The following is a 26,834-nucleotide window of genomic DNA, read 5'->3' as shown; positions in this document are numbered from 1 at the left end:
AGTAAACGTTTTTATTCTTTGAATTAAAACTATCGTTGAGAGGCAATTAATCTGAAAGTAACTAAACGTAACAGAAATAAACTTTCCGTTCACTATTGGCTTGCCGTTCGAGCTCATCTTGCAAAGAGCCGCGTCTTGGAATAAGGGTTCTGACAGGCGAAATATCGTTAGATTATTATATTTATAATTTTTATCGACTGGATGGCAAACGAGCAAGTGTGTCTCCTGATGGTAAGAGATTGTACCATCCATAAACATCTGCAACACTTGGGGTATTGCAGATGCGTTGCCAACCTAGAGGCCTAAGATGGGATACCTCTAGTGCCAGTAATTCCACCGGCTGTCTTACTCTCCACGCCGAAACACAACAGTGCAAGCACTGCTGCTTCACGGCTGGATTAGCGAGCAAGACGGTGGTAGCAATCCGGGCGGACCTTGCACAAGGTCCTACCACCTGCATGGCGTTAGCATCAGTTTGTTGTCACAGTCTTGCTTGCGATATCTTGTTTAGCTATAAAGGTCACAGCTCATTAGAGCCACCCACCCGACTAGAGAGGGCTACTGCGAAAGTCTAAATTCTAAGTTCGTATCGTACCGTCCCGCAGACGCTACTATTATTTAATACGAGAGTGAGAGGGATGGTACGATACGAACTTCGAATTTCGTAGTAGCCTTTCTGCGCCGCCTCGACTTTCGTCGTCCACTCGTCGACAGGTGGCCCACGAGTGGACGTCGCATTGACAACGAGTGGGCGATGAAATGAAATGAGGGTGGGGAGCGCCACGGCGATCGCGCGCGGTTCACGCGGGGACGCGTACGAACAGCGAACTATCCCTGAGTGGTCTACTCGCCGTCCGCGTGTGGACACCTCACGAGCGAGGCGATCCGGTAACGGCTACGTAGGTGATGTAATGAGCGCATGCCCAGCCCATACAAATCCATATAAAGAATACTAACCGCTCGCGGCGAGGCGGTGCTGATCGGGTGGATTTAATGAGCTGTGACCTTAAACCAATCACAAACACACGATAGTAGCGCCATCTAGTCTGTCTTAAGAGATGACAATTTATTTAAGGTGTCAGCCATCTTTTTAGAGCAATATTTTTCAAACTTTTTCATGACGCGACCGGTTCCAAAAATATTTGGCGACCTCTGCTGGACGGCGACTCACTTGTGTATCTTGACGTTGGGTCCGGCGGTGGCGGTGGAGGCGTCCTGCGGCGTGAGGAACACGAACTGCCGCGCCGGGTTGCTCAGCGCGTGGTCCAGCAGCAGCCCCATCACCTTCGTACGGTTCACGTTGTCCTACAACACAAACAAACTATACTCTGTGCCGACTGTTGATAAACAAATACTAAAATCAGGGGTTTTTGGACCCCCGCTAATTATTTTTCATCATCATCATCATCAACCGGAAGACGTCCACTGCTGGACAAGGTCCTCCCCCTTAGAACGCCACAATAAACGACAACTCGCCACTTGCATCCACCGGTTTCCCGCCACTCTCACGATGTCGTCAGTCCACCTGGTGGGAGGCCTGCCAACGCTTCGTCTTCCGGTTCGTGGTCGCCACTCGAGGACTTTTCTCCCCCAACGATTATCTCTTCTTCGAGCGATGTGGCCTGCCCTTTGCCACTTCAATTTGCATATTTTTCCAGCAATGTCAGTGACTTTAGTTCTTCGTCGAATTTCGACTAATTATTTTTATCGATAAACAATTTTATATAATCAAATATATAAAACAGCAGAAAACAACTCGCGAACACAAACGACATACTTAAAGCCCATTCCATGACGAAATAGCAATATGGCCGCCGCATCCGCTCGCTCGTTCGGGCGCACTGAAATGAAATGCCGGGTACTACGAAATTGAAGGTTTTCCGGCAATTAAAGGTAGGCGGCCACATATCCGCATCGTACGTTTCGGACGTATCGGATTTGTTGCTTTGTATAGAAATGTGCGATGCTTACGATGCGGACAGGTGGACGCACTTATATGAGTTTATATACAAAGAATACTACGATCCGTTGCGTGCGGTGCGTCCGGTGCGTACGATACCGACAAGTGGACGTTTACCTTAAGGCTGCTTGTCCACTGGCAGAGCAAGCCTACGGAGAGGAGCGTGAGGGCAATGCTGAGCCGAGTTGCGAACTGTTCTTCCATTCGTGAAGCTTGACCGCTCGCGTTCGTTTCTCCGGCCCTCTACCTCACTTTCGCATGATTTTTATACAATTCCATAGGTGAATTTTTATCTCGCTCACCGCTCTCCCCACTCCGCTCTAGTGGAGTGGCGGCCCAAGAAACTTATCACTCCCATTTTAGTTGTAATACTAACCATGAACACGTCAAACTCGTCCATGAAGTAGAACGGCACCTCGACGCAGCTCCAGAGCGCCATGATGAAAGCCACGGTGCTGTAGGAGCGCTCCCCGCCCGACAGGGACGCCGTGCTGGCGGCGAGGCGGCTGCTCTCGCGGCCCGTGCACGATATCTCCAGCACGCCGCGGCTGAAGTCGATGTGCATCGTGCCCTGGACACACCGAATATCACCAATCCGCCGATCCATGCAATATGGTGACGAAAGCATTATAATAAATAAATTATATCTTGGGACAAATTACACCAATAGGGAATATTAAGCAAAAGCAAAACTCTGTGCAGGGGGCGACACTAGCACAAACCGTAAACAAACCTCCATGACAACGTCCGCGAGCTACTACGAAACTCGAAATTCGTGTCGTGCGGTCCCTCTGACACTTATGCTATTCAATACGAGAGCGAGAGGGACGGTACGATACTAACTTCGAGTTTCGTAGTAGCCCTACAGTTCTCTTGGTATCCTGTATTGTTCATGTTGGCCAATAAATAAATCTTCTTCTTCTTCTCTTTATGGCGATAACGGATCATGACATTTTTATTAGTAACAAAATAATATGATATGTAAATATCGATAGAGCTATATTTCCAAATAAATAATTGAAATAATATGATATTCTGGCATCCTACGGACATTTAAGACATTCAAAAACTAATGAACTAAAATAATTTCCTTGCTCACCCGCGACCTTCTTTTTTTTAGACCAAATATTTTGAACAGCTAGACGATGTTGCTTAGTTAATTTAAGATATAAACGTGCCTGCACGGCTACGCATGCCGATTTTAAATAATTTATTGAATCAGGCGTTATTTTGCGGAGGTCCATATCAATGAACTAAAATAATTTCCTTGCTCACCCGCGACCTTAAGTCAAGTTAAGCGAGTCGCGGTCTTAAGTTAAGTTAAGGTCGCGGGTGAGCAAGGAAATTATTTTAGTTCATTGATATGGACCTCCGCAAAGTAACGCCTGATTCAATAAATTATTCAAAAACTAGTTTGTGCTAGTGCTGCATTCTGTCGGCAGAACATTTTTTTAAATATAAAACACTTTTCTGTCATACGCCCAAGATGAGGGTAGAAAGAGACGGTGAATGCGGTTATATGCGGTACACAATACGGCCACTGGTCTTGAAAAGCAACAAGCTATTACAAAGTATAACGATTACTTACGGAATACTTATTGACGTTGAGTATATTATTGAAGTTGTGTTGCACGAGGTTCGCGATCATTTTCTGCATTCTGTAGGACATATGTCGGTACGCCTCTGTCACCTTTTGTAACTGTGAACACACATAATGCGAGTACAGTTGCCAGTAACCTCTTGAACATTCGGTAACTTGGTGATAATGTTTATATCAGACAGTTAACTCGAATGTACCCTCATTAGAATTGCTATATGCATTAGTATGGTATGGTCCTTTCAAATTGTTACCGTAACCTTTTTCAGGCCAAACTCCAAGACATTTATTCATTGCGTTGCCATGGCAACAAGAATCATGTAAGTAAACTGTTAATTGTCGTTGTATATTTCAAAAATGTGGGGATTTGGAATTTGGAGCCGTGGTGGCCGAGTGGTTTGACCTATGGCCTCTCAAGCAGAGGATCGTGGGTTCAAACCCCGGCTCGCACCTCTGAGTTTTTCGAAATTCATGTGCGGAATTACATTTGAAATTTACCACGAGCTTTACGGTGAAGGAAAACATCGTGAGGAAACCTGCACAAGCCTGCGAAGCAATTCAATGGTGCGTGTGAAGTTCCCAATCCGCACTGGGCCCGCGTGGGAACTATGGCCCAAGCCCTCTTGTTCTGAGAGGAGGCCTGTGCCCAGCAGTGGGACGTATATAGGCTGGGATGGTGGTGGTGGATGATTTCAAAAATTGCACGAGCATATATACAACAGTTCAGTAAAGACGGCATTAAGCTATTTCTAATGCGGGCGAAGCCGCAGGTTAAGGCTAGTTAGTCCATAAATCTGGAGCATGATCGATCAGGAACATATCGGACTGGGGATACAGGCCATAAAGGTGGTTTTCCACCGGCGAGGCGAGACGAGAATTGAATTGATTGATTGATTGCTGCCATACAAATTTCAATTCTCGTCTCGCTACGCCGGTGGTAAATCACCATAAGAGTGTCAAGAACCTATCAGAGCGGGCCTGTGTGTGTGTGGGTGTTGAAATCTATTTTAAGGATTACAACACTAAGATTTATTTTAATTATTTGTATGTGGCAACACTTTCTTCTTGACTTCCAATAATACACGCAGTAGCACTACGAGTTTGTTTTTAATTATTTTTAATATAAAAACCACAGTCAGACCACCTGCTAATAAGTGATTTGTTCAGTGGGTGTGTGTGCTGTGTGGGGCTGTATGTAAGTACATATAGGTATAGTGGTCAAAATAAATACCTCTTCAGACACGTTCTTGACCATCTGCTGTTTCTCGGTGGACTTTTTCCAGAGCGATTCGACGCGCAGCAGCTCCTCGGCCACGTCGGCGGCGCTGCGGTCGTCGGTGCGGAGCGCTTTCAGCTTCATCTTTGACTTCTCCAGCTCGCGCTTTACGGTTTCCAAGTCCCTGTGTTAAGCAACGGTATTGGTAAAAGACTTAAGAAGATGACCAGTTGTATGTAGTAGCGTAGTAGTAACATAATAGATAAGTCGACCTTCCATATTCGAAAACTGACTTAAGTCCCATATCGATTTCACACAACATAACATCTTCTTAAGTTTTTTTACCTATGTTCTATACTGTTCCGTACCTCAAATGGAAAAAGGAACCAAGCCTCCTGAAGCCCAAGCAAAATTTTGCTCATAGTCACTACAAAAAATGGTCATCATCATCATCATCATCAGCCTATGTTCGTCCACTGCTGGACATAGGCCTCTCCCATGGCACGCCACTGAGCACGATCCTCGGCTATTCTCATCCAGCTCTTGCCAACGGACCTGCGAAGATCATCGCTCCACCGAGTCTGAGGACGTCTTACGCTACGTTTGCCGATCCGTGGTCTCCATTCAAGAACTCGTCTACCCTAACGGTTATCGGTTCTTCGGGCTATATGGCCGGCCCATTGCCACTTCAGCGTGCTAATGCGGTGGGCTATGTCGATAACTTTGGTTCTCTGTCGGATCACTTCGTTACGAATTCTATCTTTCAGAGAAACTCCGAGCATAGCCCTTTCCATAGCACGTTGAGCCACTTTAAATTTGTGGACCAGCCCTAACGTGAGCGTCCATGTTTCGGCACCGTATGTCATGACGGGTAGGACGCACTGATTGAAGACTTTCGTCTTTACACTCTGTGGAATTGGTGATGTGAAGACTTGACGCAGTTTCCCATACGCTGCCCATCCCAACTGTATTCTCCTGTTGGCCTCTTTCTCGAAGTTGTTTTTACCTAATTGCATAGTTTGCCCGAGGTAAACTAACTCCTTAACCACTTCGAGAACACTGCCTTAAACTGCAATTGGTTCCGGACTTACATGTTCATTGAACATAACCTTGGTTTTATCTAGGTTCATCCGAAGACCAACGCGTACTTCCTAAGCAAAGCTTGTACTATGGATACTAGGCAGCGGATAACATATTAAACACCCAAGACATGAGAACAAACATTCGTATCATTCATACAAATATCTGCCCCGGTCGGGGATCGAACCCCGGACCTCAAGCTTCAGTCAGGTCTTACCACTTGGCCATCCGGTCGTCAAAACGGCGATTGCACGATGTTTTGTTACAAGTGAATACTCAATTTTATCAGCACCTTAATCGTTTACGCGAACAAATCCGTGAGTAAAACCTAGTTAGATGACCAATGTTTCTTTTTTTTCTTCGAATGTTGTCACGAATAAATGCTCTTCAAATTATTGCATGTCACATTAGAGTACTATTGACTTAATATCCTATGTCCCCTAGATGGGGCAGAGGGCGTCCACGTGCGTCGCCATCCCGAACGGGCTTGAGCCTCCCGCTTCACTCCGCTCAAGTTTTTTTTTTATTCGACTGGATGGCAAACGAGCAAGTGGGTCTCCTGATGGTAAGAGATCACCACCGCCCATAAACATCTGCAACACCAGGGGTATTGCAGATGCGTTGCCAACCTAGAGGCCTAAGATGGGATACCTCAAGTGCCAGTAATTTCACCGGCTGTCTTACTCTCCACGCCGAAACACAACAGTGCAAGCACTGCTGCTTCACGGCAGGATTAGCGAGCAAGATGGTGCAATCCGGGCGGAGCTTGCACAAGGTCCTACCACCTGCAACGTCACGTCATTCTTATTGCCTTCGCTTCTGCAGTGATCGTCCGCCGCCAGGTTTGCTTCGGACGGCCACGTTTCCGCTTTCCTTGGGGATTCCAGTCTAGGGCTTGCCTCGGTATGTGCTCGGGGTCCCTTCGGAGCGTGTGGCCAGTTCAGTTCCATTTGCGACGTTTGATCTGCTGGTTGATTGGAATCTCACCGCAGCGTTCCCACAGATCTAAGTTGGAGATTTCCTCGGGCCAGTATACACCGAGAATACGATTACAAAGGTCTTAAAAACATTTGTTAGTTCTTTACCTCAAAAGCATAAACTCCTTGTAGCGATTTACCAAATCGCATTTCACTTCGAACTAACAAAATTTCAATAGAATCATGTACTTGACGCGATTTATCGTGTAGCTTTTTACATTAGTATATTTAATTTGTAGCATCTCATTTTTCGTGTAGTATTTTACCCTAGACGCATTTCGCCGTGATCGATATTTGCTTAGGACTCTAATTAATTTGACAAGTTAATTGATGTTTTGATTGTTGTTGATTGTTGTTAAATGATGATTGTGATACATAATACACGATCGAGGTGAAATGCGACTAAAATCTAATAGCGACTAAAAAAATAAACGATTGTGACACAACACTATAATTAAAAATAAAATCGAGGTGAAATGCGATTCGGTGAAACGCTACAAGGAATTTAAACTTTTGAGGTAAAGAACTAACAAATGCATAAAAACTAAACGAAGGTATGTAACGCCCTAAAAAAATTTTTTTCGTCTAATAGCTTAAATGATGAAATGAATGTTTTCTTTCGTTCTATTTTTAAATCCACGTCTCCAACCCTTACCTGGCGTTCTCATTCCGCTCGCACAGCATCTCTGCGTCCGCTATTTTGGCGCGTATGACGGTGAGCCTCTCGTCCAGGGCCTTCTCTATCTCTTTCAGCTTGTTGTTCTCCTCTTTCAGCCGGTTCTCGCACGTCCTGCGCTCCTCCACGCCGCGGCCGAGCTTCACAGTCTCTTGTTCTATTTCTTCCTGTATAGTTAAAAAATATATATGTTAACCGGCTTCAAAAAAGGAGAGTGGATCTTTCAACTTTTTAGTGTTCCTTGTTGCCATGGTAACGTCGCCTGAGTTACGTATTAAAGTATGATTTTATGAGGTACAAATGACAGTTTTAAGGCAATTGGGATGTCCCAATTTTTGACAACATATAATAAATCGAAAACCATTTGGAGAAATAGGCTTCGTGAAGCGTTTTCAGAAATCAGATTCCAAAAATGTGATAAACTGATTTAAATAAACAAAATTTAAGTAATGACCCTCATTTGACCCCTGGAGTATCTCGTCACAAAGGCAGTTATAAAGCAGGTCTACACTCTTAAGCAAATTGACAGTTTGAAATATTCCTGTCCTGCTTATAATAGCAAAGAGTGACAAAGATAGAACTTTAATCACATGATGCGCAACTGGCCTTAAACAGTTGTCATTTATCGTAAAGTCCGAAATGTATACGAGTATTTCCAATGTATTTTTACAAATTAAATTATTAAATTACTATGTTACAAGTAAATACAAAAGAAAATAATCGAAGCTAAAAGAAGAGAAATAAAATAAAACTATTTGTCATGGTTCATTTAGGACCCTAAACCGTGCTTGAATTATTGTCAAATTGTAATGCCACAGATTATGTTATGTACGACCTGAATTTTTCCAGGCAATGGAATGTGGCTGTCTCACTGTGACAAATAAAATAAAATAAATACTTATCCAAATTCAAAATCAATGAAAATGGTATCTTAAAATATCCTATTCTTTCCAAAAATAAGATAAAAACTATAGGTTATTTTTTTGGTGCATCCCAATTCCTTCATGGCTCGTCTCCTAAGAGTGATAATAGTATAAATTGGAATATTTTTTCTAACAAAGTGTATCGCTGATGTCTCCTGTGTTACGGGGACAGAATAACAACACTACAAAGTTGATTGGTCCATTTATTTATTTTATTTATTTACGTGTGCGAAGCCGCGAGTAATCACTAGTGCATCCGTATTTGAAAGGAAGAAAGAAAGAAAATAATTTATTTATCTACATGCATATCATAACTTCCCTATTATATGTTCAGAAACGACTATCAAATGGCCTTTATTAAGAAACCTGGTATCTGCGGGTGCATCTTAATGTTCACATTAAAGTACAGTGCATCTTAATGTTTACATTAAAGTATCGGTAATACTTTTTTTAACAATGCATATCTGTACATATTGTAGAAAACTTATGATATGCATGTAGATAAAGTTATGTATGCGGCTATACATAATTAGGCATTAAAACACTCGTGTTATCTTATTATGAAATTCGCCTTCGGCTCGTTTCATAAAACCACACTCGTACTTTAATGCCTCTCATTATGCACCAGCCACATAAATAACTATTATTTACGTGTGCGAAGCCGCGGGTAATCACTAGTCCATCCGTATTAGAAAGGAAGAAAGAAAGAAAATAATTTATTTATAACACCTGTAGAGGTGACGTATTTACTGGAATAGGTTTTTGGAATAGGTTTTGGCTTGGACGCGTGAGTACGCGTCCCCGCCCGCGATTCTTTTAGCGTACGAGTGTTTAGGAGTACGGCGGCTGCAATGTTCCGCCAACTTGAAAACAAGCATGATGCGTGCGCTCACTGCGCTCGCGCTTCGAACTATTCCCAAAACGACCGGGAACTTCGGGTCTTCAGGATCGCGCGACTCGCCCTAGCCACTGCGCGATGAATTCCAGGAAAAACGAGCGATTTATCATTTGTTCAAATAACACTCTTAGCATGAATAAAAAAAAGACTAGTTTCTTTTGATGACATTTCGGTAGTTCGATATTCGTAAAACCACTAAAACTAGTACGGTGCATACTAAAACTAGTATATGTATCACGGAAGCGCATTTACGGGAATCATTTTGTTTACGCAATGAGTCAATGAGGGCTATCGTTTTTTGTCTCACTAGATGGCGCACTGTTGCGTGAGGTTTTTAAGTATGGCTTTTAAAGTCTGTTATTACGGGCGTGAAAACAAAGTTTAGATTAAAATCATATTTAATACACCTTAAAACTGTACCATAAAAATATCGAGCATGCCACAGTGTTGCATAGTCCCCGTTTTGTTCGGAAAAAAGCGAGGACAAAGGTTTCCGAATGACAAAACTGTCTCAAAACACAGACATTCATGCCATATCTGCCATTCATGACATATATGCCATAATTAATTTCAGGTATTGCAAAATATTCACAAAATTATTCTAATTATGAATAAACCCGCGTAGCTCACCCAAAAACTATGAGATTTGACAATTTGGAGACCTCACGCTACACTAGCGCCTCTAGTGGCGGATTCATACGCGATAGCCCTCATTGAGTTGAGTACTCAAGACTCGTAGATACTCGTGGACCTAGTCTTTGGATCTAGTCTTTTTGTGGACGCGTACTCGCAAGACTCAGTCCGCGTTTTGCCTAGTACGTCTCACCTCTAAACACCTGTGACACATTACACAGGTTAGAAAAATACATAAGTAGTGTTGCCGTTATAAAAAGGTCCCGGCTCAGCATATCGTGGTCTTCCTATTCCTACTGGTTTCCTACTGGTTTTGCATACTCACGGCCAAGTTCCTGCAAGTGGCTTTGACCTCGGCGAGCTTACTCCGCACGTCCGTGAGCTGTTGTTCCAGCTGCGCTATGTTCTCGGCCTGCGCCTTTTCCTTTTGTGAAGACGCCTCCGCCTGCTGCGCGAGCGCCGCGACCCGCTTGTTGGACTCGTTCAATTCGCTTATCTGTACAAATAGAATGGGTACGTTCCATTAAGAGCGTTTATACCTGCTGAGCTGGCAACGTTGCATTTTTGTTAGTTTTTCTCGATTATTCCATAAAAATTGAATGAAAATTAAAAATGTTTTCTGATAGAACACTTCTTAATATATAAGTTAATGTGTCTACTCCAATAACTATTCATGATAGACTTTTATATTCCTTAAAAACTAATTAATGTTTATGACCGGTTTTTAAAGAAAATAAAAGTCTATAACAAATAATTATTGGAGTAGACACATTAACTTATATATTAAGAAGTCTTCTATCAGACAACAGTATTAATTTTCATTCATTTTTTATGGAATAATCGAGAAAAACTAACAAAAATGCAACGTTGCCAGCTCAGCAGGTATAAACGCTCTTAAGGCTGCATTTCTACCAGAGATGTGCGAGGACGTGTCGCGAGGAATATGTTTTTCATGAACCAATAGGAACGCTTAATTTACCTCGCCTCGCTCCGCTCAGCTGTTTCCACCAGAGCGGTGTTGTACGAGGATAGGTGTTTACCTATTAAGGGGCTACCCGAGGTTTTCATCGATTTTTGACCAGTTTTGAATCGTATCTCCTACTTTTGCCCTACAGATAGAATTATAAGTCAAACGGCTATCGGTTCTTCAATATTTTATCTCCATTTTTGTCTACCGGATTTCGAAAAAAATGAATACTTAATTTTGTATGATTTTTTTAAACACTGTCTGAAAAAACACTTATTTCGTATCTCTATTGACGTGAAAGATCTAACATTTACGAAATCTACATATTTGGGTTCGTCTTTGACGTCTCTAAAAACTGGTCGAGGGTTTTCATTTGAAACTAATTAACACCGAAGTTATGGCCAGAAAACCAGTTATTTGGCCTAAAATGGTTCAACTTTGATTCCAAATATCTCGAAAACAATGAACTTTGAAGTAAATATGGGATACTATATTGCTTAAAGCCGTTGTTGTTAATATAATAAGCTACAAAAACATTAGAAAACTAAGGAATTCAGATCGAAGGTCATTGGGGCATGGGATCCCCTTAAGCATTTCCATTGGTTCTTGAAAAAAACATTCCTCGCAACACATCTTTTACATTCATACGTGCTTGTTATAGCCTAAATTGAATAAAGATATTTTGACTTTGATGCAGGCCGCTTCCAACCAGGCAACTGGAGGTCTATGTCTATGGGACAGTGGACGTTCAACGGCTGATCTGATGATTGTTTACCAGCACGGCCTGATGCGTCTGGTGCTGGTTGCCGCGCGCCGCCGCCGCCACCCGCTCCGCCTCCTCGCACGCGTGCCGCTCGCCCAACAGCGCCTGCCGACACAAACGGGGTAACAACCGTGTTTCAAGGGGTTCATAAAAAGGCTATTGTAATACCTACTAGCCGTCGTTAATGCCGTCTTAACACAACTGTTGCCCGTGGAATTTTTAGAAATATACAACGACAACCGTTTACTTAGACCAGGCTTACTCAAACTGGGGTACGCGAACCCCAAGGGGTTCGCTATTCGACGGTAGGGGGTTCGCGACAAGGTTTACGTGACTCCAAAAACCACCAGGCTGCAAGACTAGCAAGATGATTAAGATTGGTTTTTGGAGTCTTTTTGTATTTTTTATTTTTAGTTTCTCCATCAGTCAGTTTGGGGTTCGCTATCGTCTAGAAACTTTAACAGGGGTACGTGGACCCATAAGTTTGAGAAACCCTGACTTAGACGATTCTTGTTACCATGGCAACGTAATAAATAAATGTCTTAGAATTTGGCTTGGAAAAAGGTTACGGCAGTAATTGAAAAGGACAATGTTCGCTCGCACAATGCCATCTACTGATTGCAAACGAAGTTAACACGTCATCTTGAGAGCCGAGGTACGGTACGTCACCGTTCTTGGACAGCGCCCTCTATTCTTGTTTAAACTTAAAATATTATCCCACGGGAACGCATTACCGGGATTTTCGCTTTCACATTTATAATATTAGGAGGAAGTAGGATAAGAGACTGTTTACTTTTGAATAAATAAATAAGTAAATATAATAAGAGGGCACCCAGCATAAACTTTGTTTTTAACCTCACTTCTTTCGTCTTCACTTTGTAACATTATGGGTAGGTATTCAGATATGCGAATTAACCTGTCCTCTCCCAGAGGCACAAATTTGTGCCCAAATTCCTTTGATCCTGTTATCCTGGGAGATGACAGATTAATGGTCATGCGAAATTTCGCTATGCCAATTTGAATTACAAATATTACGTTTTACGAATTAATATAGACCCCCGTTTGAGAGCTACGATGCCATTACAGACATAATTGTCGTCAATCTTATTATTAACGCCCCCCCCCCCTTTTTCCGTCGGAGGTTTAAACAGTACCTGCAGCGCGCGAGTGGCGGCGCGTTCGGCGTCCTTCGCCTGCTTAGCTTCCTGCGCCAGATTAGTCTCTTCGGCTTCCAGCGCCTTGAGCTCAGCCTCTTTCTCTTTTATTTCAGCCTGCAATTGCCTGCAACAAAATTCACTTTTAGCTTGTGCTTTCTTTACTTTCACTAACTTTTCACGAGCTTCTACGCGGCTCGGTATGCGTCAACCATTTCCGGGATACAGATGTTTATATGGTTCGACTTTTTAGTGGCGTTATTCTGTCCCGTAACACAGGAGACAACAGTGAAGTGATACACTTTGTTGGGAAAATATTTGCAATTTATAGGTAGTGTCAGCGTGCGTGGAGATGAGCCATGAAGGTATTGCCTTAAAACTGTCACAGCTCCTAACTTTTAGTAGATTTGTACCCCATGGAATCATACTTTTAATAAGTAAAACTACACTAAAAAGGTGATTGACCCAATTACTAAATTAAACGGTTCAACTCACGATTCTATTACCGACATGTAAAAGTGCGTTATATTCCAAGAACTGTCATATATATAATGTCCATAAAAATATTTAATCACTTACCGCAACGTTTGAGACAAACCATTACCCCGATTTTCAAATTTAGACACGAATTGTAAAAATGGTTGACAGAAATGTGTTTTTATTCTATAACGGATTATTTTAACTGTAATACAATTATTTAATTATTATTATTCTCATTTAAATTTAATCTGATCAGTTGACATTTTTATCATAATTATTCACTTAGACATAATACCTAACATTGACATTATTTTTATTTTATTTTTAGGTTATAAAACTTTATATTTTGCATGCTATTATAGTTAGCTAAGTGTGTGAACATTTTTTATTGCTTTAAATTTAAGACCATTATAACCAACACTTATTGCAAATAAATGAATTATGATTATAATTCATGAACGGTGCCGTGGGACTGTGCGAGGTGTGCCACCGTGGTGAACGCACTCACCTATGAAAAAGATCTTCCGAAAGGATCGAAACTAGTCGGACCGTTCGGGAAAATATTTGCAATTTATAGGTACTGTCAGCGTGCTTAGGAGATGAGCCATGAAGGTATTGCCTTAAAACTGTCACAGCTCCTAACTTTTAATTGATTTGTACCCCATAAAATCATACTTTTAATAAGTAACTCAGGAACGCTGCCATGGCAAAAGCTATAATAAAAAGTTTATTGACTCGTATAGTCCAGTATTAATAGAGCTTGATCATTAATTTTGTATCACGAAATTAAACGGTTCAACTCACGATTATAAGTCCGTAACGGTCCGACTAGTTTCGATCCTTTCGGAAGATCTTTTTCATAGGTGAGTGCGTTCACGACGGTGGCACTCCTCGCACAGTCTCACGGCACCGTTCATGAATTATAATCGTGAGTTGAACCGTTTAATTTAGTAATTGGGTCAATCACCTTTTTAGTGTAGTTGTACTTATTAAAAGTATGATTCCATGGGGTACAAATCTACTAAAAGTTAGGAGTTGTGACAGTTTTAAGGCCTTTGTGACTTATCTCCTAAGCATGCTAGTAGTATACATTGCTGACATTTTTCTTAGCAAGTGTATTACTGTTGTCTCCTGAGTTACGGGACATAATAACAACACTAAAAAGTTGATTCATCCAATTATATTATTTATTACATTAAAATTTCATGTACAAACTTTTTTACGCCAAATGTTTTTTTTTATTCTATCCTATATCAAATATCTCACGAGCCCTTAAGTAATATTGTATTGTATTGTATTGTATTGTAAAACTCTTTATTGTACATAAAAACACATGAAAATAACGAACTTAAAGGGATCAATAATAATTAATAGGGATTCATATTAATTTTGTATCACGTTCAAAACTTCACCCTGTACACTAGCAACAGTGGAGTGTCGATCTCAGTTCTCCGTCCCATACACACACGCACACACTGACCTCTTCTTCTCGGCGCTAGAGACGTGCAGGAACCTGGTCGGCCTGGCCACTCCGCCGTAGCTCCTGTAGTTAGGCGCGGGCATGTACTCGCAGCAGTCGAGGGTCACAATCTTATTGCAGTTTTCCGGCACGTTCTCTCTTCGCTCCGAAAAATGTTGCGCCTCCACTGACACACAAACACACAATTACACCATGTAACAAAAATAGTCTTTTTCCTAGTTTTTATTCAACAACACCGCGTATATTTGTTTCAAATCTTGCAAGTTAATTTGATTCGATTCCCTTTGCTCTAGCTTGACTAATACAACTTGGGGTCTACCTAATCAGTAGACTAATAGCAATGCTATCAAACACTGCCATCGTTAATTATACACCAGAGAGTCTATTGCCTAACGGTTCTGACACTCGCGATCACAATCAAATAACAGCTGCATACAAAAACTGTCATTTGATTGTGTTCGCGAGTTTTAGAAACGTTACACACTTGGCCTTCGGGTCTCCAATAAGGGTTGGGGGGCCCCTTTATATTCACGGGGCCCCGGGCTGCAGCTCGGAAGGCTGCCTCGTGCCGCCCAAATGTGCAATATAATATACACAATAAGTTCAAGGGAATTAAGGACAATGCAACAAAGGAAAATTTCTTTTGTTTTTAAATGTATAACACCAGGGCAATTCGATTTTATTCGGAAACAATAACATTCAAATTGCTTTGTAATTTTTTTAGAAATGTTTATATGGTGGGCTTTAGGAGTATATCCGCTACTGTAGACAGTGTATGCAGCTGTAAAAATAGTTTCTCCAGCTCTAAAACTCACCATGATCGGGCACCAGAAGTATCCCCTCAAGGCCGATGTTGTCGATGAGATAGTTGGCAACAACAGGGTCGTCGATGACGAGCGAGTCCAGCGCGGACAGGTGGCTGCCCACGCGCACCCTGTTTCGATCTACGTTGTGTTGCTTGTTCATGAACTTGCTGCATGTCACCATGGGTTTAGGCTGTTTGCCATATACCTGGAACAAAAGCAGTCAATGTGATTGGGTCGATCAACTTTTTAATGTACAGGTCGATTCAAAAGAGATGGATTGAACGAAAGTAATGCCACTCAGACATTTTTGTGGAAATATGACAGATGCATGATATTTTCACATTTTTAGGGTTCCGTAGCCAAAATGGCAAAAACGGAACCCTTATAGTTTCACCATGTCTGTCTGTCCGTCCGCGGTTTTGCTCAGGGACTATCAATGCTAGAAAGCTGTAATTTTGCACGAATATATATGTAAACTATGCCGCAAAGCGGCATAAATAATTCAAAAAAACATTTTTTTTTAGAGTACCTCCCATAGACGGAAAGTGGGGGTGTTTTTTTTTTCTCATCCAACCTTGTAGTGTGTGGTATCGTTAGATAGGTCTTTTAAAAATAATTAAGGGGTTGTTAAAACGATTTTTCGATTCAGTGGTCTGCTTGCAAAATATTTAACTTTAAAGTGCAAATTTTCATTAAAATCGAGCGTTTAAAATAATATACAATACCATAGACGTACCAGTAGTGCTGATATTAAATAATAAAAAAAAAGATTTGCTATTTAATTTTTTAAGTTTGAAGCGTGAGTTAATAATAGTGTCTTGCATGTAATGGATTTTTTTATAACTGTCAGAACACTTTTTATAATAACAACTATAAACATCCAGGACTCGAGCACAAACATTCGTCTTTTCCGTACAAATATCTGCCTCGACCGGGGATCGAACCCAGATCAGCTTGGTAGGTACCTTGTTCATGATCTCGAAGAGAGTCCTGGAGTCCTGGTCGGTGTTGACGCAGAAGGACTGCAGGCTGCTGCCGAGGATGTGTTCGAGGGCGCTGCCCCACTTCTTCTCTCGGACCTTGAGGTGGGCGCCTGCAAGGGGGGCTTCGTCAGTGTCATTGGAACTGCTCACTATGAGCTATACTCAGCGGTACCAAGGCTCGGAACCGGTTTATGGAATAGTGGTAAATACCGGTTTATTTCGGTTTAACTCCGAACTTTCATAAGAACGCGAACGTTTTCAAGAACTTAACTATAACCTAAATAAACCGGTTTATTCGACGAGTGACAGCTGGCCGTGACGTTTATCCTGCGCCAGAATAAACCGGTTTTTATTGTTCTAAACCGGTTAATCTGACAAGAACTTTATGGAAATGTTCCCATAAAAACCGGTTATAAAATAACGGTTTTGCGAACGAAACCAAAATGAAAAGGTTTTGCGCCAAGTACATGATAACGGTTTGGAAATTTAACCGGTATCCGAGCCTTGAGCGGCACAAAATTTAGCCCACTCTTCATACAAAATTACCTATTCTGCATACATTTGAGGGCCAGACTTTTTTCCGCTCAGTATATTAAGTGATCAGTACAATTGCTAGGGCGCGGGATATTACGTAATGTTAGCTATAACGTCGGTACGGTAGGCACTAGGCAGTGCTGGTGCTGCTACTCTACTGTGGGGATGGTGACGCGTTGCTGCGGTGGAAACTACCAGCTGCCTTACTTGGAATTTGACCCAATGCACGCCTATGTCACCAGCGTCAGGATACAGCGAGACACGCCCATGGGCCTGCGCGGCGGCGCGAAGGGCGGGGGACACAATAAGGGCTATCGTTTTTTGTCTCACTAGATGGCGCACTGTTGCGTGAGGTTTTTAAGTATGGCTTTCAAAGTCTGTTATTACGGGCGTGAAAACAAAGTTTAGATTAAAATCATATTTAATACACCTTAAAACCGTACCATAAAAATATCGAGCATGCCACAGTGTTGCATAGTCCCCGTTTTGTTCGGAAAAAAGGGAGGACAAAGGTTTCCGAAAGACAAAACTGTCTCAAAACACAGACATTCATTGCCCCGGAACGCATATTTGCCATAATTAATTTCAGATATTGCAAAATATTCACAAAACTATTCTAATTATAAATAAACCCGCGTAGCTCACCCAAAAACTATGAGATTTGACATTTCGGAGACCTCACGCTACACTAGCGCCTCTAGTGGCGAATTCATACGCGATAGCCCTCATCACTCCAGCATCAGGTCACAGTGGGACTCACCCACGGGCCCGCGCGGCGGCGCGCTGAAGCGTCCCTGCGCGACGGCGTCCTTGACGGCGCGGCACAGCGCCACCATGTTCCCGCCGTACACGGCCAGCGAGTCGTCGCCGCGGGTCTGCAGCTCGCGCAGCTGCTGCTTCAGGTTAGCTGCCGAACAAATACACAATTTAGCGTTCAAAATACACCCATATCGTAATCGTATCGCCGGGAAGTAAGGGGTTCCGGCCAAGCAGGATAGGTATGCGAGGCCGGCAACCCCACGTTCCGGCCGAGGCTTGTATAGTGCTTTTCTCAAACATTACATGAAATAAAATAAATAAAACAAGAAATGAAGCTGGCGGGACGCTAGTCTGGTCGCGCTGTTGTGTGGCTGCTGGCGGTGGGCGGTGCTGCTGCGCGTGCTGTGGTGTTGCTGTGCGTGTCGCGCGCGCGCGTTGAAACAAAAGACGGTCGCATTGCCGGCCAGCGGCCTGCAAGGTTGTATGAAATCTCTTTGCAGGCCGCTAGAGTGACCGCGCGCACGCAGCTGAGCCACAGCGCTTTCAGCGCGATACTTCTCGGCCTATTATTTGTAACACAACGTCAATATTTCATGTCATGTTTGAGAAAAGTTATTTCACTTCACATTATGGAGTACTTGGCCCTTTTTGTATCACACACGAGTGTCATATATTTATTGCGGGCCGCCATCGCATGCTGATGATGCTGCGCGGTGCTGTACCGCGCGCGCCGCCCCCTCCCCCCCCCCCCCCCCCCCCTCACCGAGCGCGTGGCGGGCGCGCGCCGGCGCGGCGTTTGCGCGCTCCAGCCGCCCGGCGGCGTGCGCAGCGTGTTGCTGCGCCTGCGCGGCGTGATGCTGAGCGGTGCTGTACCGCGCGCGCCGCCCCCTCCCCCCCCTCCCCCCTCACCGAGCACGTGGCGGGCGCGCGCCGGCGCGGCGTTTGCGCGCTCCAGTCGGCCGGCGGCGTGCGCGGCGTGCTGCTGCGCATGCGCAGCGTGATGCTGCGCGGTGCTGTACCGCGCGCGCCGCCCCTCCCCCCCCCTCACCGAGCGCGTGGCGGGCGCGCGCCGGCGCGGCGTTTGCGCGCTCCAGTCGGCCGGCGGCGTGCGCGGCGTGCTGCTGCGCATGCGCAGCGTGATGCTGCGCGGTGCTGTACCGCGCGCGCCGCCCCCTCCCCCCCCCCTCCCCCCTCACCGAGAGCGTGGCGGGCGCGCGCCGGCGCGGCGTTTGCGCGCTCCAGTCGCCCGGCGGCGTGCGCGGCGTGCTGCTGCGCCTGCGCGGCGTGATGCTGCGCGGTGCTGTACCGCGCGCGCCGCCCCCTCCCCCCCCCTCCCCTCACCGAGAGCGTGGCGGGCGCGCGCCGGCGCGGCGTTTGCGCGCTCCAGTCGCCCGGCGGCGTGCGCGGCGTGCTGCTGCGCCTGCGCGGCGTGATGCTGCGCGGTGCTGTACCGCGCGCGCACGGCGTCCGCCGCCTCCGTGGCCGCCGCCGCCGCCGCTTCCAGCGCCACGCGCTGCGTCGCCGCGTCCCCGGAGCTACGATCAACAACAGTAGATTGTACAACAAGAGCATAAAACGAGCCATTTTACCCGAGGCGTTCATATAGCCACCCGTGCCTATACGGCGAGGGTTGATAAACACGTCGAGGGGAAAATGGGTTTAATGCTCGAGTTTTACACACTGCTTTTCACTTTGATGGCGAGGAAATTAAATAGAAACAGTGGAAACAATTGTTCACTTACTATGTACCTTTCATTATTCACGCATTACTATTATAATTATAAATTGATTGATTTTAGTTTTATGTAAATCAAAAATTACTTAAAAATATATGTAGAAACTTCTTTGTTTGTGGCTGTTTACACCTGATTGCCTTGGTCTTACATGAAGATTTTTACATTATGCGCTAGAGCATAAAAAGTCATTTTATGTCACCTAGACCCAGCATAAACACGAACTTTACGAGCATGAGAAGTGAAAAATATTTTTGGAATGAAACATATGATGCAAATTCAGATACGTTATTATTTATTATCATTATTGTTATTATTAGTTAAATTAATAACAGTGAAATCAAATCAAGTAATAGGGTCGATCAATGTTCTATATATTTACTATCATATAACTGCTATTTTTTCTCGCTGTAAGGAGGTGAAAATTATGTTTCGCCTGGGCGTAAACTTGTTTTCGCAAATCTCGTGTCATGGCATGTAACCCTCGGCTACGTTCCGGATTTTCGTTTGAACCATTGCTTTTGCTGGCGGTTTTAAAAGAAGGAGGAGGAGAATTTCTTGACACTCCAAAATTTAAGCGATCATAATTTCAGCGATTTTGCGTTTCTCTCGTGGAGCAAGTCGTTGTTTCAAGCTGGCCGCTTTGAGGCTACATAGCGTGGTCTGTGTTGGACGAATATACACCTCCACCACACGCGCCTCTTGCTCTTACATTATACTCCACAACAAGTGCTGCTCTAAGTAAATTCCTGCCACTCTACAATCTACTCACTCGATACGGTCGATTTCTCCCTGTATTTCAGCGATCTTGCGCCTCTCCCGCGCAAGCACGTCGTTGTTTTACGCTGGCCGCTTGCCGACAACGCAGCATCCACTTCACTCGCCTCTTGCTCTAACATTATACCCTGAAATATGCTGCTATAACTCAATTTCTGGTACTCTAAACTCTACTCACTCGATACGGTCGATCTCTCCCTGTATTTCAGCTATCTTGCGTTTCTCTCGCGCAAGCACGTCGTTGTGTTTCGCAGTGGCCGCTTTAAGACTACGCAGCGTGGTCTGCGCCGGACGAAGCTGGTCGTCCAACTCTCGAACTTCTTGCTCTAACGCCGTGCGCTGCAGCGTGCTTTCCTCTAACTGAGATCTTAGTGCGCTAAAAATGGTAAAAGTACAGATACGGTGGCATACTTAAAAGAACATTTGTACAATATAAGCATTCTCAATTTGAACTTGCTTAAAGTTTGTTTTCATCTTGTCTATTTTCATTTTGTTCGGACTATAAACGAAAAAAGAATGTTTATCAAAAATCAGTTTAAGACTTAGCAAGCACTGCCGATTCTCTATTGTTTATTAAAGCACCACTGTACAATACAAGCATCGCACATTCCAAGCGTCAGCACTATTCATAATTCATTCATTTCTTTATTGCAGTATGCATATTAATTGTAATATCTTTCAGTCTACGTTTATACGTGCTCCTAGCTAGTACATTTGTACCTTGGTTATCAATAAAATCATATACAGTTATCAGTGTTTCTATAAAGTATCAATTATCAGATCAACGTTGTTGTACGTATCCCGTACAACCACCTTGAGAACCCAAGGCTGTCTATCGCCGACAGGATCATTAAGCAATTATTTTATAAATTACACTTTTTGAATTTTATGTACTAACACATTCTCATCTCAAATATGAACTGTCTCGTAAACTATAGAGTATCTAAACCCAGGCCCGAGATGTAGCTATCGGCTAATACTTACTCAATAGCCCCATTATTGTTCCCATAATGCTCCTTCATCTTATTAAGCTTCTCTGCCAGCTTGTCTAGTCTGGCTTTCTGTTTGTCAAACTGCACTTGTATAGAGTCTGCCTGTCTCTCGTACTGCAGTACCTCACTCCAGTAGTATTCATTCTCCAGAGCTTTCTTCCGGGCCTCGATCTCACCCCGAGAGAGAAGCCTGTCGTGAATCGCTTTTAGCTCCTTGTATTCCTTTTCCACGGATTGCAGAGCCTGTGAAATAACAAAAATAAAATTAAAAAAAATCTAAAAAATCGTGGTTAAACTAGACTTTACCCGGCGGCTTCGCACGCGTAATCTATTTAGATCCAGCAGTTTCATTGAAATTCCGGGATTTTATTAAATTGTATTGCATTGTAAACTCTTTATTGTACGTACATAAAAACACATGAAATGAACAGATAATAAGATGTACAAAAGTGAACTTATACCTTAAAGGGATCACCTCCAGTTAACCTTTGAACATTTGTTTTTTTTTTCTCTTTTTTTTTTGAGGCTTTGAATACTCCAGGTGATCATATCAGCCTCATTATTTATTATTATTTATTATTTATTGATAAAAACGTTTACATGACATTACAGTACTTAATGACCAATTCATCATGAAACTTAAACTAACTATGAAAGATTATTGATTTAACGAATAAACACTAACAGATAACAAACAAATTATACTGGAACAGTAGAACATCTATCGTCCATCGCCTCACAGTACCTCAAGCATTCAGTACAAATTGCCGCCCATCGCCACGCAAAGAAATCGCACTCAGGTGTCGATGCCAGGAGCGCATTGAGCTGTGTAAGGGCACGGGGCCTCATGGGTGCTCGGTCATGTTTCATACGCAAGGGACATATTAAAAAATTGGTAAATGCAAATGGCTTTGCCAGATCTTGACATTTGATTTAAAACATTTAAATTCTAATAAAACAGTTTCACTATGGATATTCAGTAGTTTTGGCATGAAAGATTAACAAACATCCATACAAAGTTTCGCGTTTATAATTAGTTGGATTAGTGGAAATAGTGCCACAGGTTGTAAAAGTTAGAGTTGTAGTTGTACTCGTATGCAGTTAATTTCGATATTACTGATGTAATCAAATCACCATCCAAACCCTATAAGCTAAGCAAAGATCTAATTTATTGAATCTGGCGTTACTTGGCGGAGGTCCATATTAAGGAACTAAATCCTGAATCAAACCAGTCTAACATCTGGTAGCATGGTGAATGGTTGTGTTGCTCTGAAGATGAGCTCTGGTTGAGTTCGAAACGCGTCAGTGTAGTGTGGTGGTAGTGATAGATGGATGTGTGATTTGTGTGTGTTCTTACAGTGTGGAGGTGGAGAAACTGCATTAACACACATTTCTTGCATAAACGTAGTTGCATAAGGTGAGCAAAGTAGTTGTCTTAGTTCATTAAGCAAAGATCCCCCACCCCCCCTTTGGCACGTAACACACTGACCTCATTCTTCCGCTCGCTGATCTTAAAAGCCAGTTTCCCAGTCTCCAGCGCTTTATTATAATTGGTCTCCGTAGCATCCATGTTCGTAGCCTTCCGGAACAGCATGTACTTCTTCTTGGCATCGGAGGCGTGGAAGCTTCGGGCGTCATCCTGGTTGAGGACCGATATAGGATTGTCGACTTGGATGTCGTGGGCACGGATTATGTTCTTGACTGTGTCAAATTTTGTTGACACAACTTCACCTTTAAAGCAAGTAATTTTATCATTGTAGGGAGTAATATGAGTACTATAATTAATTTAAGTCATGTGTTAGAAGCATGCAGCAAACTTTTGTCCCCCTCCCCCCATCATTAGGTAAATTGTTTCCTTGAAAAATCTGAAAAAATAATGATCACAGTATATACAGAATGAATTTAAAAGTAAAATTATACAGCCTTGAAGGCTTGAAAGTAAACAACTAATGGTTGATCAAAATTTAAACTTTGCCAACAAGGAAAACCAGGATTTTACGGGTATACTGTGGCAAACACTCAATGTACCCAGATGTTAGTGGTGTGTGCTACATTTCACGGTAATAGTATAAATGACGATGAAAACGTGGGTAATTGTGCGCCGGTATTATAGCCGTAACAGAGGACTGAACGGTCCGGCAGACCGAGAGGGACACAACTGTCTGTTAGAGTAAGATGGTGGTATGGATATCCCATTCTAACAGATGGCTGCGTCCCCATCGGTCCGCCGGACCGTTCGATCGTCTGTTACGGCTATTAGTTTCGACGAGCAGTCGCGCGAGCAGGCAGAGCGGTGGCGCGCAGTGCGAGTTTTGTTGTAGCCGCCGAGTCGCGAGCTCCCAGAGGAAGGGCTACGAATTAGCCCAAATCATGTTGGGTTATAGTCCGGTCGTTAACATCTTCAACAACCATAAACTAAAGAGTGAATTAGGATGAGCAATGATACGCGAGTTATCGATATCGATTGCACTTTTCTTATCTATGTTTCACTTAAGTATTTAAGTAGATAATAGATGTTTAGGCTGGGTCATTAGGACTGTGGTATTTATTTCGTTATTATATAATTTCGTGGTAATCACTCTAATGAGTGTGTGTTTTATGTTATTAGAGATAATTCTCTAATATACCTACTCATAACTCATTAAAAAGGATTTATTTCATTTAATGTAATTATTAAGTTTGCATTATTCTATACCTGTAAATAAATAAGGAGAGAGTCATATACGTAACTTTTTTATTACTATCCTAGGTGACATTTTTTTTTTTTTTTTTTTTTTTTTGAGGCTTAAGTGCACCAGTGTGTCTATGCCAGCCTCATTGAAAGACTCGATGTCCACATTCATCAAACACTCCCATTGCGATGTCCAGATTATCTGGCTGCAAAGGAGTGCTTGATGAACCTGTAAATTCGTACTGCATCTTCCGATACCGGACAACTCAAAATAACATTCACTGCACCATTGAACAGGTCCAAATCACTCAACCAACTTCGTCAAGACACACTCCACCAAAAAATGTATTAAGTCCTCAATCTTATTACAATCCGTGCACATGGGGGATTGAACTACTTTCATCATATTTAAAAATTTATTCAATGGTACATGTCCTGACCGCACTCGAAACGCCCACACAAGTAAATCCCTGGGGAGGCTGGCACAATCAAACCAGGGCACCCTGAAAATTTTGTTCTGTATTGTGTAGGTGACATTGATGAAACATTTACTAAGTAATGCACATCCCTAAAGTTGCTGCAAAGTGCGAGCGAGAGATCTGCTAACCTCCCAAGAGCGAGCAAGATGTGCGAAAAAGAGTTTTTATGACCCCAGAGCTCAGATGATAACGACCAGACTATAGTATCATTTAGTCTCCAGCTGATACTTTATTTAATACAGATGAAGTGATACTATACCATCATGTCAAGCTAAACTCGATTTAAGACATGAGTTATTTTTATTAAATGTGAGAGATATATTTACTACCTCTGGCATTCTTGACTTTATAGCTGGAGCCTCCGGAGCTGTTGATATGTCTTACGACTGTGATGTAGTCCCCATACTCATCATGCTTGTACGCCTGTGAACTATTGTTCTTGATCTTGATTTCGATGGATGCAGAATTGGCACCCTTTTTTATGAATGCTAAAAAAATAAAGTGTTTGGAAACAATCAGTTGCAATATTTATAGATTTGATGAGAGTGCTTTAGGACTATATATGGTAAAGGATGTTTGGTAAAGGACTAATTTAAACCCAATATTTCCAGATGAGGAAAGCATGATGGCATAACTAAACAACTAACTAAACTTAACTAACCTAACCCATCTTACCCCTTTAAGGGGAAATTTTATCCATTTGCAGGCATTTGGGGCATTTATTTTTTGCAGGTGGTAGGACCTTGTGCAAGGTCCGCCCGGATTGCTACCACCATCTTGCTCGCTAATCCTGCCGTGAAGCAGCAGTGCTTGCACTGTTGTGTTTCGGCGTGGAGAGTAAGACAGCCGGTGAAATAACTGGCAACTTGAGGTATCCCATCTTAGGCTCTAGGTTGGCAACGCATCTGCAATACCCCTGTGTTGCAGATGTTTATGGGCGGTGGTGATCTCTTACATCAGGAGACCCACTTGCTCGTTTGCCATCCAGTCAATAAAAAATAATAAAAAAATTTCACTTACACAGATAATTTTTATTTGTAATCGAGAAGTTATTCACCTATTTACATACTTCTAAGTCCAGAAATGAGAAAATTCCATATAAACTTCACCCCCCTTTTCACCCCCTTAGGGGACGAATTTTGTAAAATCCTTTCTTATCTCGTGTACATGTCATAAAAGGAACCTCTGTGCAAAATTTCAGCTTTCTAGGTTCAAGGGTTTGGTCTGGGCGTTGATGAGTCAGTAATGAATGAATGAGTGTAACAGGACTTGTATTTATATATATATAGATTATATTTATGTTTTAAAATTTACAGTGCATTGGTATGAACAGGGCCTGATTTAGAGGTCTGGCGGCCTTGGGGCAACAAAGGAGTGGAATCCCCCCCCCCGCGCAAACTATTTACCAATTAAAACAAACAATTACAAATTACTATAGTAAAGGTAAAACAGCAAAAAAAAATATCAAAGGAAAAGTTGTTTACTATTGTTTACTCATTTTGAAACTTGATTAAAAAAAAAAACCGAAGTCTCTATTGTGGGGCCACTCTTTTGTGGAGGCCCCGGGATGCCCTCCCTTAAATCCGGACCTGGGTATGAACTGTAATGCTGTAAATATTCATTAGCTAATAAATAAATAATAACATTGTTGCACTTTACTAAATAGGGGAATACCGTATTCCACCAGGGAATTACTTGTTTGTTATCACTAAGTACACTATTTATAAATAAACAAATCAATTTGACAACACACAAGGTTGTTTGCACTCCCAAACTTCTTGCAAATGTTTAGATTCAATAAACCTAAGTGGATAGCGGTAAACTTACAATTCAAATTATTCCCTCTGTTAGTCGCAGCGGCTCTGCCTCCTAAGCCGACGACTAAAGCAGTTAAAATCGCACTTTTCCCACTGCCATTGCGGCCGACGATGTAATTCACATTCTTGTTAAAGTCGATTTGCAAATTCTCGTGGCAAAAGAAATTGCGCATCTGAATACTGCAAATAGAACCATCGGTCTCCGCCTCAACAATCTCAGAATCCGAGTCCATTTTTGATGCTTTTTGAATGGCTTTTGCGCCAAAATCAAAAAATCACACAAACACGAACCACAGCCAGTAGTAATGGATGGCAGTGACTGTCAGACAAACAGAACCTGTCAATTGTCTTGTCAGTCGCCTGTCATATTTTTTTTAATTGATAGGTAATAAGAACTAAGCCTTTACAGCAGCGTGTTTTTTGGGGGCCCGGCAGACTCGGCAGTACCGCTACCAAGTCCAGCACAAGGCAAACTACCG

The 26,834-nt window shown here is 42.8% G+C and overlaps 1 protein-coding gene across 1 annotated transcript; it reads right to left on the bottom strand.

Annotated features, from left to right (window-relative positions):
* Positions 1–1,144: 1,144 nt before the first annotated feature.
* LOC141438429 (structural maintenance of chromosomes protein 6-like) lies at positions 1,145–26,688 on the bottom strand. The gene is made up of 19 exons (XM_074102294.1): positions 26,366–26,688; positions 24,868–25,026; positions 22,878–23,119; positions 21,381–21,631; positions 20,575–20,772; positions 19,228–19,421; positions 18,935–19,186; positions 17,888–18,034; positions 16,576–16,703; positions 15,620–15,815; positions 14,805–14,970; positions 12,845–12,971; positions 11,703–11,795; positions 10,286–10,456; positions 7,486–7,673; positions 4,789–4,957; positions 3,549–3,659; positions 2,337–2,531; positions 1,145–1,305 (listed from the first exon to the last, which is right to left on the bottom strand). Exons 1-19 carry the CDS (start codon positions 26,586–26,588, stop codon positions 1,168–1,170), a joined length of 3,348 nt encoding a protein of 1,115 aa, XP_073958395.1. The 5' UTR covers positions 26,589–26,688; the 3' UTR covers positions 1,145–1,167.
* Between the last annotated feature and the right edge of the window lie 146 nt (positions 26,689–26,834).

Source organism: Choristoneura fumiferana, chromosome 18, assembly GCF_025370935.1.
Source record: "Choristoneura fumiferana chromosome 18, NRCan_CFum_1, whole genome shotgun sequence".
In the NCBI taxonomy this organism is placed as follows: Eukaryota; Metazoa; Arthropoda; class Insecta; order Lepidoptera; family Tortricidae; genus Choristoneura; species Choristoneura fumiferana.
Note: the sequence above shows the minus strand (reverse complement) of the source record. Positions and strands in the feature narration are given on the sequence as shown.

Coding starts and splice junctions, on each gene's coding strand:
- LOC141438429 (XM_074102294.1), bottom strand. CDS start 26,588: ATGGACTCGGATTCTGAGATTGTTGAGGCGGAGACCGATGGTTCTATT. Junction 12,972..14,804: donor TCTAGCGCCGAGAAGAAGAG/GTCAGTGTGTGC, acceptor ATTTTGTTGCAG/GCAATTGCAGGCTGAAATAA. Junction 10,457..11,702: donor AGACGCATCAGGCCGTGCTG/GTAAACAATCAT, acceptor CTATTTGTACAG/ATAAGCGAATTGAACGAGTC.